Source organism: Gouania willdenowi, chromosome 15 (assembly GCF_900634775.1).
Source record: "Gouania willdenowi chromosome 15, fGouWil2.1, whole genome shotgun sequence".
Taxonomy (NCBI): Eukaryota; Metazoa; Chordata; class Actinopteri; order Blenniiformes; family Gobiesocidae; genus Gouania; species Gouania willdenowi.
In genome coordinates, this window is record NC_041058.1 from 6374016 (window position 1) to 6389096 (window position 15081).

The following is a 15081-nucleotide window of genomic DNA, read 5'->3' on the forward strand; positions in this document are numbered from 1 at the left end:
ATGTATAGTCTTAAGTTGTTATATACTTGAATTAAGTGTCTGCTAAAGAAAGAATGTTTATGCATTATTTTATGCATGGACTTCAGGAATCTGCTGCTCATAGTAAAGATTTTTTCTTAAAATTAACTCAAAAAAATGAATCAAATGTATTTCCTATGACAGCCTTTAGAGTAATGATCCGAGAAAAAGTAAATATCTGCGTTTTTCCATCACACTTGGTGAATATTGTCATCAATGTTCTTTTTTCTGCGCTCGGCTAGATTTGGTTGGTTGGTGGGACGCAGTAAATTATTCTTGCATCCTTAATAAACCTCCAGGAGTTCCACTTTGATTAATGGAGGAGTTCAGATGTGAGGGAGATGATGCTTCAATGTCTCCTTGACTTTAACTTGTGCTGTTTGCATTAAAGAAAAAGTAACTCTGATTTTATTTTCAAGCCTGTTTCCTGTATAAAAGCCAATTAAAAGCTTTTATGACGCACAGTAATCAGATATTATAGGAGGAATCTTATTGTCTGGACTAAGCAGAACATAATGTGTTTTAAACGTCACAGCTTTTAAACAGACGTGTTCATAAAAGACCGTTTACGTGACAGATTAGATGATATATTGTGTATTTTGCCAGCTTCTGTTTTGGTCCAAGTGTGAGTATAGCATGGCTTCATCCTGAATGTAAAAAAGAAATGCAAATAAATGTAAACATTATTGAGATTAAGCTGCTCCATGCAACAGAGGTGTAGGCGGTGCCAGCATATAAATAGTCTTATTATTGGTCTGTGCACACCACTGTGGTCCCAGCTGACATGATGGAGAGCCGTTCCTGAAAGGTGATTGAGATGATAGAAAGTGTACTACTGCACGCACGCACTGGAGCTCTCACAAGACATTATTGCAGTCACACAATACTGTATATTTTTTTTTTTCATAGTTGTCTGGGTCTTAAATTGTCACACGTTTCTCCGATTTAGGATGTTTCTATCAAACAAACATGTATTCCAGGACAATATTATGTGTTTTTTTTACTATGTCAGGCATGACATAGAATCACTTTCTTAGTTTAGGCTTAAAACTGGGATGCATTTGATTTATTTCCCATTTCAAAATACAACAAATTGACTACCTGAATGTACAGCAAATAAACAAAGTGTGCCGAGTGCTTCACTCTAGTCAAATCACTTCAATCTGTACACAATTATCTATAAAAGGTAATGCGCATGTTGCATCAAAAGAAAATTGAGCATAATTGAATGATATATGATGCTAAATAATGCGTCACTGTACAAGTACCATCATCTGCATAGCCAAGTAATGCCAAAAGCCACTTGACCTGAATGTAATCCAAATGACGGCATCTGATCTGATGCTTGTCCTTCCCACATACAAATGAAAGCAAAAAGAACAGCTCAATGAATTTATTAAGTATTAGCAAGCTTAATGCGTTTTTCCCCCCAAACGTATGCAAGGAAATAAAATGTACGCACAAATACTTTGGAAGAAATTGTAAATAAAAAGCGTGAGTCCGACTCAAACCATTTGAGAAAAAACTACCAAAGCCTTATTTATCTATTTATCCAATTCATACCAATTTATCCTGGATTTCGTCCAGCAACGTAAGGTGTCGGGTCCAGTGTGCAGTCTGGATCTAAGTCTAAGCTAACACACACACACACGCACACGCACGCACACACACACACACACACACACACACACACACACACACACACACGCACACACACACACACACACACACACACACACACACACACACAGTAGAGAGCAGGAGAAACCCACACATTTTCTTCTCCAGTGAATTTATCAATGAATTAATGATATGACGGTGATCTCATAAGTTTAGAAACATCTGTTTGACATGTTCAGAATGAACCATTCCTTGAGAATTTACTTAAATGTGCCAACATGAAATTGACAGTTAATGTGGGTGTCGCTGCTCATTCTGGATGTGTCCACATTTATTGATAGCTTTCTACTGTCAGCCTAACACAACCAAGAGGAACATAGGTACTTTAGGTGCAGGATGTTTTTTGAGATATGGCAAATTTAGTGATGGGGTATGTGTGGATGTTTGTGCATTCTTTAGTGTAGTAATACAGCTCCACCTACTCTCTCAGAACATATCTGCTATACATTCTATCTGGTGGACATGCCAGCCCTTAAAAATTGGAAAACAAGTTTGTCAGGGTTTGGGGCTGGAACATGTTTGGGCGTTCAATAAACAACTTAGCATATGTCTCATCTCCCTTTAATTGAATCATCTTTGAGCTATGTACATAGACTGTTCACATCACTAATGATTAGTTGCATATATGCATTTGTTCTTGGGTGATAGTCTCTTGAAATCCCCAAAATGTCTGCTTTAAATTCATAAAGGTTACTCTTTCCTGGTATTTAAAATTTTTTTTCTTTATGCAACTTCATTTTTATTTTGGACCACAACCGCAAATATTTTTTTTTTTTTTTTTACATGAGGTAATTGTAGCATGGCTCTCTATCTAATATGTATTTATTGTGTTATTGTGTGTGCATTAGTAACATAAACACATAACAACCATTGCATCAGAAAAACATTTATTTAAAAAAAAAAAAAAAAAATATATATATATATATATTTATTTATTTTATGAACAAATTTCTGGATCAGAAACAGCTCAAATGCAAATAATTTTCAGGGAATTTTTGAAATGACATGGAATGTGCTCTATAGAAATTAAATCAATTTAGGCCATTTAGGTATAGTACTGGTGAGTTTACCTTTAGTATGCATAAAAATAAGCAAACAGCTTAAGTTTTGGTTCTGACTATAGCAGTTTTCTTCACAGACTAGAAAACTCCAGGCTGGATGCTGGCCACTGTTTGCTCATGCTGGGCTTAATGCTCATTATTCTTATTCTTAGTTATTATTCTTTGTTTAACATTATTTCTGTGCTAAATTATTATCTACAAGGTCAGAACAGTCGACAGCTCAGACGTTAGCTTTACCATCCAATATACACATATTGGGCTTTAGATTTTTGACTTGCCTGAACCAATTATCATGCATGACAATATTACAAAAATATGAGCTTTCTCTGCTTTCCTCTTTATTCATGTATATTTGCAGCCTAAGCAAAAGTAATGGTATTGATTGTGAGGTTGGCATCTCCCAGTATGAGCTGCTTTCACTAGGCAGATTGTGATTGAAATCTCCAGTGTCAGAATGAGTCCAGTCCAGAGAGACGGTGCTGCAGCTTTTACCTGAGAAAGATAATTTGTCCCTGATGGAGGCAGATGGTCGGGGGGACCGGGACCAAGCCTGATACTTAGCGTTATTTATCCTGTGAATGCAATCTAAATAGAGAAGTGGAAGGTGTGCGTATTGGTTGTGGAGAAGTGGTGACTGACTGGGTCAGATTAGCAGTGGTGGTGGTCACAGGCCTATCTGCACTGTGCAGGTGTGCTTAAAATGAGCCACTGGAGTGGGTTTATGTGAAACCGTGGGAGGGAGGAGAGCTAGGCGAGGAACGAGAGAAACAGGGCTGAATCAGATTTCCTTGATTAACATGTTGTTGACAGTAGAGCCATCTCGACACGCTGCCATTTTGTTTTTGTTTGGCCGTGCAATGGGAGCACGGAGGCCTGTGCACACATCCATCTGTGCCACGCCACACTGGGCCAAGTATCTGCAATGCAGTGAGAGCTGTGGTTTTTTAGCTCAGCTGCCTGTGTGCACCACTCGAGGATGAGAACTTGTAATGCTCTCCTTATTTGGAAGTCCACACTCATGCATTCAAATGCAAAATGCATATTTATGCACAAAGGCACAAGCACTACCTTAGCTTAAATTGAGTAATCGATTATGCAAATATTATGCCCTCATGAGAATGTCCAACAAACATGTAGTGGAAACACTTGACTTAAAGTTTTATATATAAGGCTGACATTACGCTGTCATTAGCATGAATAAGGTGTCATTAAGGCTGTAACTAAGTGTTGTTCACAACTTTCGCTAAATTATGACACCTTTGGAGCTATGTTGACATTTTCTGGGTCAGGTGTAGGGGTCTCGTGGCATTAGGTAGGGTCAGGTTTAGGGTAATGAACGACACTTAATGACAGCCTTTATGACACTTTATTCATGCTGTTTAAAGCTGTTATCACTCAAGCGGGAGTGATGTTATGATGAAATATCAGCACTGGTGTGATTCGGTCGTAGATAATCACACCAGTGCTGATTTTTCACACAACAGCACGACCTCTCGTGTGATATTGCTTTTATACAACAGTTCTAAAAGTGACAAGGTTATAATTTGTTTGTTTATTTAATACTAAAAATAGTTCCACAAATGCAACCCAAATCTATATGAGAGATCTGTTAAAGACAGTATGAACAACACAATTCAGATTGTAATTAACTCCGCATCATTGAAGCCGCTGACATCTCTATCCCACCACTGTTGACTCAGACTCTGCATCCAAACACTTGTAAAGATGTAGCAGCATCACAGCAAACGGCTAGAGCGATGTGCTGACTTCTGTTGGAAAGAAAATTTCTCAGTACGACATACAGTCCTTCAGTGGATGGCCTCCATATTTACTTCCGTAAACACTGTGGGGTCATGTGTCGCCTTAGGACCTCTTCTGCTCATGGGCGTCACATCAATGTCGCATTCCGTTCATATACTCCAAACTGATTGAAGACCCATTTAATATGTAATATAAATGACCACATCGTTTTTGAAAAAATCAAGATTTTGCATTAAGACCTGCAGTGTGAATGTAGTGACAGTGTACTGCTGAGTGTAGCCCAAGAATGTGTAACGGTAATGAATGGTTTTTAAATCAGCTGTACAGAGTGATATGATTCGTAAGAAGTCCCGGTGCTGCTGTTGCCCTATATGAGCACTCTTGGAACGTCTGTCCAATCAAATTACTTGGTCGGAACTAACTGTTGTATAATGGCAGTGTAATGTCAGCCTTATGTATAGAACTTCAAGTAAAGTGTTACGCAAGTATTTGTATTTTTTAAAGAAGAATCCACAGCCAAAAGTTAAAAAAAATAAAAAAAATAAGCAGATGCACAGATTCCTACATCTTTCAGGCTTTTTATGCATTTGTGTAGCCAAAATGCTAAATTCCAGGTAAAGCATCTACACTGGTAGCTCTTTAAAACGAAACATCAGCTCAGACGGCCACCCTTATCAGAAAGTACTCAGTGGAGATGACTTTTTGGATATTTATTGGACAGATGCTGCATAAGAGTGAGGACGAGCAGGAGAGGTGTGCTGCTATCCTTATTGGATCGTGCTGTGCAATAATGATATCCTCAAACCACCACAGACGTGCTGAGGGAGCAGTTCCATTGATTTGAATCAAAAGAAACTGGATGAATGTCAGAGTCGGACTCAAAGCAATAATAACACATACAGAGATGGGCAGAACCAGTCCAGTGGTGGTAAAATGCTGCTTAGTTAACTTAGAATTAACGTATATACAAACCAAAGCAATCATCTGCTTTCTTCATTTGGAAACTATGCAGTGCGTTTCATAGCCGACATATTTTGATCATCGAGCTCACTTTCGTCACATTTACAAATTCATGGAAAACAGCATGTTCTTTATCACTGGTAAAAATGTGTAAACATGATGAATCAATCTAAATGTAAAAGTCAGCACCTGTCCACTTGCTCATTTTGCATAATTTAAAAACATTTAGCTTTATTCTTGGTGACCAAATTCACATTTAGATTTAAGATTTAGATCTATATTTAGACTGAACATTTATATTTATATGTTTATATTTATACTTATGTTTATACTTATTATCATCTCTTCTAGTTGATTGTTTATTATTGAATTGTTTTCACTATTGGAGAGAGCACAGTTGACCGAGTCAAATTCCTCGGTCAAAAAAAAAAAAAAAAAAAAATTACTCGTGTGTACAACATACACTTGGCGAATAAAGATGATTCTGATTCTGATTCTGATTCTGATTCTGAACATTTAGATCTATATTCAACATTTAGAATTAGATTTCATATTTAGATTCAACATTTAGAATTAGATTTAACTCACTCAGTGCCATTGACGAGATATCTCGTCATTTCAAATACAAACGCTCAGTGCCATTGACAAAAAAATTTGCATTTTTTCACGGGGATTACTAGAAAACACCCTGGCGGAGGTCCCTCATCAATATCTAAGCGGTGGGGTGTTGTAGTGACCAATTGTGTCCTGAAGATGGCAGCAGTGCACCTTTAGATAAGAGATTAGCCACTGATGCTACCCAGCAAAGCAGGAAGAAGCAGGAAAAGAAGTGAGATTATGGCGCTACAGAGTGATATTGTGACATATCCAGTGGCTCACAGCTCCACATACTAACACAGAACATGTGTGGACCTGAGTGGATTATTGATAATGTTGTGATTGTGAGATAAAACCATCAACTAACCGGGCCAAATGGGTCATCCCTGCGTGTTGGGAGGAGGGTGGGGGGGGGGTGTGGAGGTGGGTACAAAATACCCCCAGCCTGTGAGCCAGATAGCAAAATAATAGGTGACATGTAGGAGGTAGCAGCTTTGGATGAGAGATCATCCATGCTCAGCGGAGCTCAGAAGGAGAGGAGGAAATTCGTTTATGAGACAGAAAATGGCGCTACGTACAGGGTTGACGTTCCCAGCAGCACAGAGCAGAGCACAGAATACAGTAAGAAATACATTCAACTCTGATCCAGATAGCAAAATAATAGTTTTGCCATCAAAAGCCCGGCCTGTGTTTTTTTGTTTTTGTTTTATATAAGGAAACAATGTTCAGATGTTTGAGTTGTCACTAAAGCAAAAAAAATTGCTTTAAAGTCACTGACAGGGTGTTTTTACAAAAAGGCTTTTTTCTCAGCTTTTTGCTCTGAAACTGAAGATTTGTGTAAAACTTGCTCTATTCAACAGCTGATTACAAAAGAACGAAATAACCCAGAAACAAATGTTGGTGTCAGATTTCAGATAGTCATAGTAGAAAATATTCTGTGGGTCTTTAAAATCAATCAAAATGCTCAAAAACGGCTGGCACTGAGGGGGGTAGAAAATCTGAGAATGACTGGCACTGAATGAGTTAATACTTAGATTTATTATTTAGATTTAGATTTAACATTTACATTTAGATTTAACACTGACATTTAGATTTAACATTTATATTTATATTTAACATCTAGATTCATATTCAACATTTAGATTTACCATTGAGATTTATTATTTAGATTCAACATTTACATTTAGATTTATTTTTCTTGTCTACACATTTTTAACAATTAAATACAACATTGTTTTACATGACTTTCTTTCTTGATTGAAAGAAAACATGAGCTCACTGTGAGGAATGTGAGCTAAATGTTAAAAAATGTGTTTTTACATTCCGCACTCCATAGGAAACTCCCGTCTTGCTTTAATCAGATATAACCCTACACAAATAAGATTAACATTTCCTCAAAATTACACAGAACAAACAGCCATGCCAATGAATTTTCTGAAGCATTAGAAACAACTGAACAGCTTACCACATTAAACACTCAGAGATTATGCCTTTGAGAAGCAAATAGAGCTAATTTAACACGGATATGTAACAAGCTACACACAGAAAATGAAACACTAAAATCAACACATTTGAGGTAAAAGCGTGACTTGCATAGGTTTGCTATATTTTAGCTTTTTGAAGTAGAAACTCTCTTCTGTCCTTCCTTGGGACATTTTTCATGGACAGATCATTTACGTTTTGGTTGTACGACAAAAAAAATCAAAAAGCAGAGAGCAGGGAAACTTGTTTTTGAAAGGAAATTGAAAGTGACCTTGCTGTTGCATTGGTGGACACCAGATGTGCAGATAGAAATAAAACAAGAGGAACAATAAAGGCAAGTGCATTGGAAAAACCAGCAACTAGCAGAAAGGAGAAATTGGCTTTCTGACCTGTATTTACAGCAGAATTGTTTGCTGTGTGTTTCATTGATGTTTTAGAAAAATTATATTCATGGCAACAGACTCGAAAGTCAGGTAACTGACCCAGAAGTATCTAACCTTTCACTTTGATAGAAAAAAAAGAAATAAAAACCTGTAGCGTTCTAAAGAAATTGTTTGGAGAAAAGCCACAATGTTTGCATTCTTTTCCCTTATAATAAATAAATATGGCAGCGTGTATGATAAAAGGAAAGGAGTTTGTAGGTGTATTAAAAGCCAACAACAACTGAAATGTTTGCACAGGAATAGAGTATAGGAAAAAGAAGAAAGTAGTTACGGTAGTAGTATCCAACCCTAAACTCAAACCCAAGCTCACACTTACTTTCAGCTTTTTACTTTAGGTCCTTTTTTTTTCACCGTTAAAATACTTTAATGCTTTTTGTGCTGCAAATTATAGTGTGCAATTACAGCTGTGAGAAAATAATCACCTGCTTTAAGTGGAACATGCATTGAAAGCTAAAGATCTTTGATTATGGCTCCACTTGCATTGAAATGAACCCAAGCTAAAATAAAATTCAAGAAGAACTTTACAGGTTTGATGAACTTATAGGATGTCGCTTGTGTGTGTGTGTGTGTGTGTTTTGTTGTGTTGTGCTGCCCTATTCCATCATAACCTGATAAACCCGCTGCCCTTTGTGATCTTTCCTTACGCACCAGCACACAGCCGACCCAAGTTGTGGTTGCAGAGACACTTTCTTTATGATTTATTATTGAACAGGCAAGGGCAGAGTTAGCATGTCATCGATGTTTTCTTTTCAAAGGAAGTCTAGCAGCTTGGAAATGTCATGGAGTCGCAATCCAATGTTCTGCCTGAAAGCAAACAAGCACATCAGTGCTTTCCAACTGTCATAATTTTGTGTAAAAACCCTTTTTTTTTTTTCAAATTGATATAGCACTGATCTTCATTTTACATGCCCTAGATATTATTACACGTTCACAATGTGCTGAATAAACTACATTAGGCTCTGTCCCATTGGTGTGTTAATGGGTGAATGTGCCTCATACTGCGAAGCACTTTTGGAATACTTCATTAGCAATTGAAGTGCTGCGTATATCAAGTACCTTTACTATTTATTTATATTTCACTGCACAATTGTGGCTTTTCTTTGAATGATTTGGTTTCTCCATTCTGCCGTTTGGAGACTCTTAACCTGATGTCTTAAATAATGCTGTAGGTTTCTGTCTACCTGTGCCAACACACCTTGTGATAAGAAACGACTCATTTTTAGCTGCTATCCAGAGTATCATCTGAAACATCATTGATGACTCTCAAAGAATCATGGTTAGAACCCCTACACCATGTGAGCAACTGTGTAATCTCAGATTGGATAAGATCTAGTATCAGATTATCAGGTAGAGATGGATAGAAGTTTAGACAAATAAAGGTACCCTCTGGAACCACACCAGCTGTTTTGTTGTTGTGCAATCAAAGGTTTTCAAACTTCCAATGTCCAGTGTCCAATTTTTTACTTCCACTATGGTACTAATGTTGCTCTCGTATTGGCCAATATCGATCCAATGTCTGCATGGATCATACATACAGTACATTTCTTACTTATTTAATAGTGTGGAATGTTAGAAAAGGCTTGATCAAGTGATATTACTCAGAGAACAATAGTCAGCAACAGTAGGGATGAGAAAAACTCACCAATTTATTATTAACCAATGGGTTACATACATTTTAACCTTAAACACAAGAATCTTCTACAATTGAGTAAAATAAATACAAAAAGTAAATTAGAAGACTAAAAAAATGATTATGTATTGGCCTTTAATTTTAGCAACAGTTCGCTTTTTTGAGAAAGTTTAAGGAAATAAGATCATAATGTGTTTATTAATGTCATTAAAATCTTAAGTATATATAGTCTTAATTAGTGTGATTATGTTTAAGTCAACAGAACATTGTACTTTACATATAACTTTTCTATAGCTGATGGCTAACCTGGAACAGAGATGAAAAAATGTCAAAATGTAGTTTGGTTCTTAAGCTTTTTAACACATTGAGGTGAAAGATATTATAATTATCGAATAATATTACCAATACATTTTATTTGTGAAGTACTTTACAATAAAAGCAATCTCAAAATTCTACAGATGAAAAAAAAAAAAACCATGCAAGGATGAAAAATGAAAAATAAATGAAAGTTTTTATTCTCCTTTTAAAACTGCTTATGGATTTTGGTGCACATAAACTCTGGTGCAATGTGCATCGAAAACCGTTAGAAGCTTTAAAGAACCGTTACTTTTAGTCTAACGGGGAAAGTGTTTGCCAACACTGTTATGTACCATTGGCTGGTCTTATCAGAAAATGACTGCAAGAATGGATTCAGTTCATTTTAGCGTTTGAAAAGCTTATTAAAAACCTTTATTAGCATTTCAGTCACTACTAACACTTATAGGTCACCTTCATATGCTGCTGCAGGCAAGATTATGTTGACACAAAATTCCATCTAGTTGCTCAGAGAAGGCCGAGCGCGTCTCCAGACTCCGGTGTCAGTTTCCTGTTTCGCTCACTGCAGAATTGCTGATGCAAAAGAGTGGAGTGAAAAGCAGATATTTTTGCTGCAGTTATCCTGTCTGGTTGATTTGTTAAAAAGTCTCTTTGTATATTCCCTGTGCTGATCTGGATTGACATAACGGAAGAGCAATAATGAAGTCATGAATACTGCATCACCTGCACCCAGTAGTGATTGGATTTATTGGTGTGCTGATCTGCTTTGCGTGTTCAGCTCTTTGATTATCTCGGGATGTTTGTATCATTTGTTAGCACGTCCCAAAGGAATATTTAAACAGTTTTAGCACAAATATATCTCATTTCTTCACCTCACATATCTGAAGCTTTGATACAATATTTTTTCATGATGTTAAAGCCAAACGTAGAGTGCATGAAGAAAAAGAATGAAAGCAGTTGGAGGACATTAAAGCATAGCAGAGTAAATTGGACTAGCATCGTCTGCATTGATCGATGCCTGCCTTCAGTCCGTGATGCTTTTGTACTTCTTTTGGGAGGTCTGAAATTACTTTATTGTTGGTTTTGACATCTTTTAAAAAAAACATGATGCAACTCAGTGAGCGCTGTGTCAAGGCTGACGGGTGACGTGTGCTAAGCTAAACAAACTACTGTGACAACTCTGTCAACAAAACACAAAGAGCGGTGAGGAGAAAAAGGTGGTTTTGTCACTTAGCGGCAGGGCTAACAGCACAGCAGAGCCCAATTCGAGCATGAAATCGTGTCTGCAGGGAAATCTTTTATGTTTCTAAAACAATCTTGCAGCGTCATAGTGCAATATGCAGAGGAAGACACTGAAGGGCTTTACGATTCAGGTCTATGCACAGAGAAGCACTAAACAGTTGGTGCATACATCAAGAAAATGCAATATTGGAAATTCTGTGATTATTTATTTTCCTTTTTAATAATTCTTTTTCAGTAAGTTTTCTTATGGATTGAAGAGCCTAAAAAATCCCAGTTTAACTTGATTCAGTTCCTTTATAAAAATGTAAATCAATTAAGTAGTCCAACAATAACTGCAGGAGTGTTTTTTTCAATACAAGGCAAAGGTTTCGCAAATAACAGAAAACACCGAAAGACAACAAGTGACTCATGAAAAGCTTATTTTAACGATCCAGGCAGATGTTTAACATAAACTATTCTCAGGTGTTTCATTTGGTCTGTTTTAACTAATAATGATGATACATTTGCAAAATTTGTACAGCCCCTTCTATGATTATCTCAAAGACTAGTGGAGAATACATTGATTGGTTAAGCAATGATAAAACTCAAATCAATGGAAACACAATCGACATTGTCATCATGGGGATTTGCCTTTTAAAAAAAAAAAAATATGGTTTTCATTTAAATGGCTAAAACTTTTAGCAATAAGATCGTCAAAACGCCTTTAGGAAAAGTGATTGTGTTAAATGTTTATATAATATTGTCTTTAACAAATGGAAGGCCCCTGAATAGAATCAAATCAAAACTGTTGGATGTTGTTAAAGAACAGACGTAGAAGGTAGAATTTTCTGCTAACTCTTACATGTTCACTTTGGCCAAGATATGTTGGTGTTTTTCTTCGTCTGGCCAGAGAAGTCTCTACTTTAGTAAAGACGCCCAAAGCGACTGGCTCATGCAACGGCATCATTCCCTGTTTGGAGTGGATCAAAAAATGCTTTGTGAACACAAATTGAGCCAAATCAAGGTGATACAATAATTAGCCAAACATTTGGCCCAAGTCTGGGACTCTCCTGGTGTGAAAACAACCAGAGAAACTGCTTTAAATAAACTTGGAGTTCAATGAAAGTTTCACTTGAATAAAATTTATTTTTGAAATAAATCTAGATATTTCAGTAAACTTGATACCCTCAAATAACTACACAAAATGTTTGGCTATTTTTAATGCAAACCCTACCAGCTATTTGCTCAGAAATTTACCAATTTTGAATCTTCACATTGATTTAAGTCCCTTATCAGCTAATTAGTCAGTATGCTGGGGCAAACCAGAAGCCCATCAAGCATCGGCTAATTCCAGACTTTATCCACCGCCCCTCTACTTGGCTGACGTACCTAACAGTGATTGAGAGATCTGAAGCCAAAGTGAACAAATTCCTCATCTCCTCAGAGCTTCCACACCACGAACACTGTTCAATATTAATCCCTCTTTATCTCTTGATTGAGAAAGCGTCCCCTCATTTAAATGTATCTTTCATACACCATTAAAGAGCAATCTAATACAGCAATCAGGACACTTGTGGAAGGAACGCTGATGTTTAATCATTGCAGCTTAAAGTTCTAGCTCATCAATGTTAGTTTGGCTACTTTAAAAACAGACTCTTTGGTTTGGCTAATAAGAGCCTTTCATTTAATCCACTTGGACTTGGTCCTAATAGAAGGATCATCTGAGGTACTGATAGGACTTCTCATCATATCTGGCATCCAGTAATGGCCTGGACAACCAGAATCTCAGGCTTTAACAACACTGTTGATAGATGGCATCCAACGATCAATAAAATCCTTTAACAGCCTTTAACTCAATGCAGTCTTTTTTATTTTTTGAAAACAACGTTCCTGTAAATCAACTTAATTCAAGTGTAAGTTAATTCATTGATGTTTGTTGAGATGCAGCTTTAGAAGTGTGTAGTGTTCACAATCAGCCATGCATGTTGTGATAAATCACTAGGGGAAACTGAGCTCTCCACCGGCCCTACAAATGCTGCCGAGTATTAATCACAGCAGGACAGATTATTACCCGTCTGCCATCCATCTTTGGCTTGGTGACGTCAGAGGGGCCTAAACAATGGTGTGTTGGTAGGGCCCAATGTGTTTTTAAGTGGGAGCGTACGCTCGATATGGATCTGTGGGTGGACCGTAAAAAAAAGCTGGAAAACTAACTTGCTTCACACATTTTATCTTCAGTCCGTTTAGGATGATGCAGTGATTTATTTGCTAATCTTAGGGCCTGAGAACACAATTACACTGAGGCAGAAGAGATAACGGCAGAATGTGGAGAGACACCAAATGAGACAGAGCTGTCATTAAGTGAGAATGTTGTAAACAAATCTTTTCAAAAAAGTCGATAGTGACCAAAATCTTTCATTTTATCCCCACAGCATCCCCGACTGTCCCTCCTGTGCACTCAGAGCACTTCAAGCCCTGCCATGAGAGGGATTTGGCGTACTGTTTGAATGGTGGTGAATGCTTCGTCATTGAGACGCTGACCGGGCCGCACAAGCACTGCAAGTAAGTGATTGCAATCATTCTCTACTGCTCCCTGCTTTGAGCTGTCTTCCAACATTGCTTGGATGGCTCTTGGTGTCATTGTTGTTGATGACTTTAAGGAGTCTTGACTCAACTCACTGGCTCACGCTTCATTTCATAACATGTGACTTTCTTGACAAATGGTGCTTTAGTAGTTTGGAAAATCTTCTGCAAGAAAGTTTTTTAAGATTAAAGTAAGTAAAGAATTGCCAATATATTGAAAAGAAGACTTTGGATGGATTCTATAGATAAGGCTATTAATTAAACTGAAAAGAAGAGAACAATTTAAGTGATGGAATAAGGGCTGTCACAATATTTTGGTATTAACAATAATGGTGTTAAAAATGTGCTAATGATAATATTGTGATCCCGTAGTGCTTGAACACAACACATGCTCCTCCATCTCTTTCTGTTTTTTTCAACGGACAGAATTCTCTGTATCTCTATGGTAACGATTGCAAGTTTGTCACATTTGGCCGACCGCGACTCACCGTACCCTAACCTCAAAAGAATTGGGTCGCCAGTTTGGGAGTTTTTTGGGCTCACTAAAGTCAGCTTGGGGGAGTTGGACGACAAGTCAGTTGTATAAGGTGGGATGATATACCGTGTAACAACATATCGCAACATTAAAACATCACAAAATCTGTTATTGCGGGTGGGGGGGGCTTGTCTTCTCAACTTCAGGTGACCAGGTTAATGTCCAAAGGTCTCAATTGCTGATTTGATTTAAATTTAGGGTTATATTGTCAGTCTCTGTTTTTGCGTTCTATTTGCAAAGCGGCACTTTTTGTACTTTAAAGGTCCAGTATTATGTTATTTTGCACCCATCTCCATTTGTTCTAAGAACCCCAACAACCTTGTATTTGAGGTTTATTTTCCCAAACTCACCTGTTTTCTGGAGTTTTAGCCCTTTGAAAAGTGACTTTCTGAGAAACTCTAAAACGGGCTGTTTTGCAGCCTACTTATGCATATTCATGAGTAGGCGTGTCTGTAGACGCTATCCACACACTCTTGTTATTGTTTTCAGCCATAAAACTGCACATTAAAGTAAAACACATGGCTATTTAAGTGGCTATTGTGATTGTGAGTCAGAAGAACACTGTTTCATGTGGAGTGTGGGCCATGGGCCAGTGGCAGCCAGTAGTATATGTCTGCAGAGCCGGAGTAGCAGCAAAAACAGCGGTGGTCAAACACTTCAAACACTTAACGGAGCTGCTACGTCGCTTTCTATTGATTACAGGAATAGTCCATTCAAGGCGATAGTCCACTGTTTTGTCCAACTGTGGCGTGGCATTGTCACAAACAGATCTCAAAGGCGAAACGAGAAAGATGA

The 15081-nt window shown here is 37.5% G+C and overlaps 1 protein-coding gene across 1 annotated transcript in view; it reads left to right on the forward strand.

Annotated features, from left to right (window-relative positions):
* Positions 1-15081, forward strand: part of nrg3a (neuregulin 3a) — a 442303-nt gene that overhangs the window by 251333 nt on the left and 175889 nt on the right. Inside the window, exon 2 of the mRNA XM_028469411.1 lies at positions 13601-13730. Coding sequence (XP_028325212.1) covers positions 13601-13730 — 130 coding nt within the window. The remainder of the gene's footprint in view (positions 1-13600; positions 13731-15081) is intronic.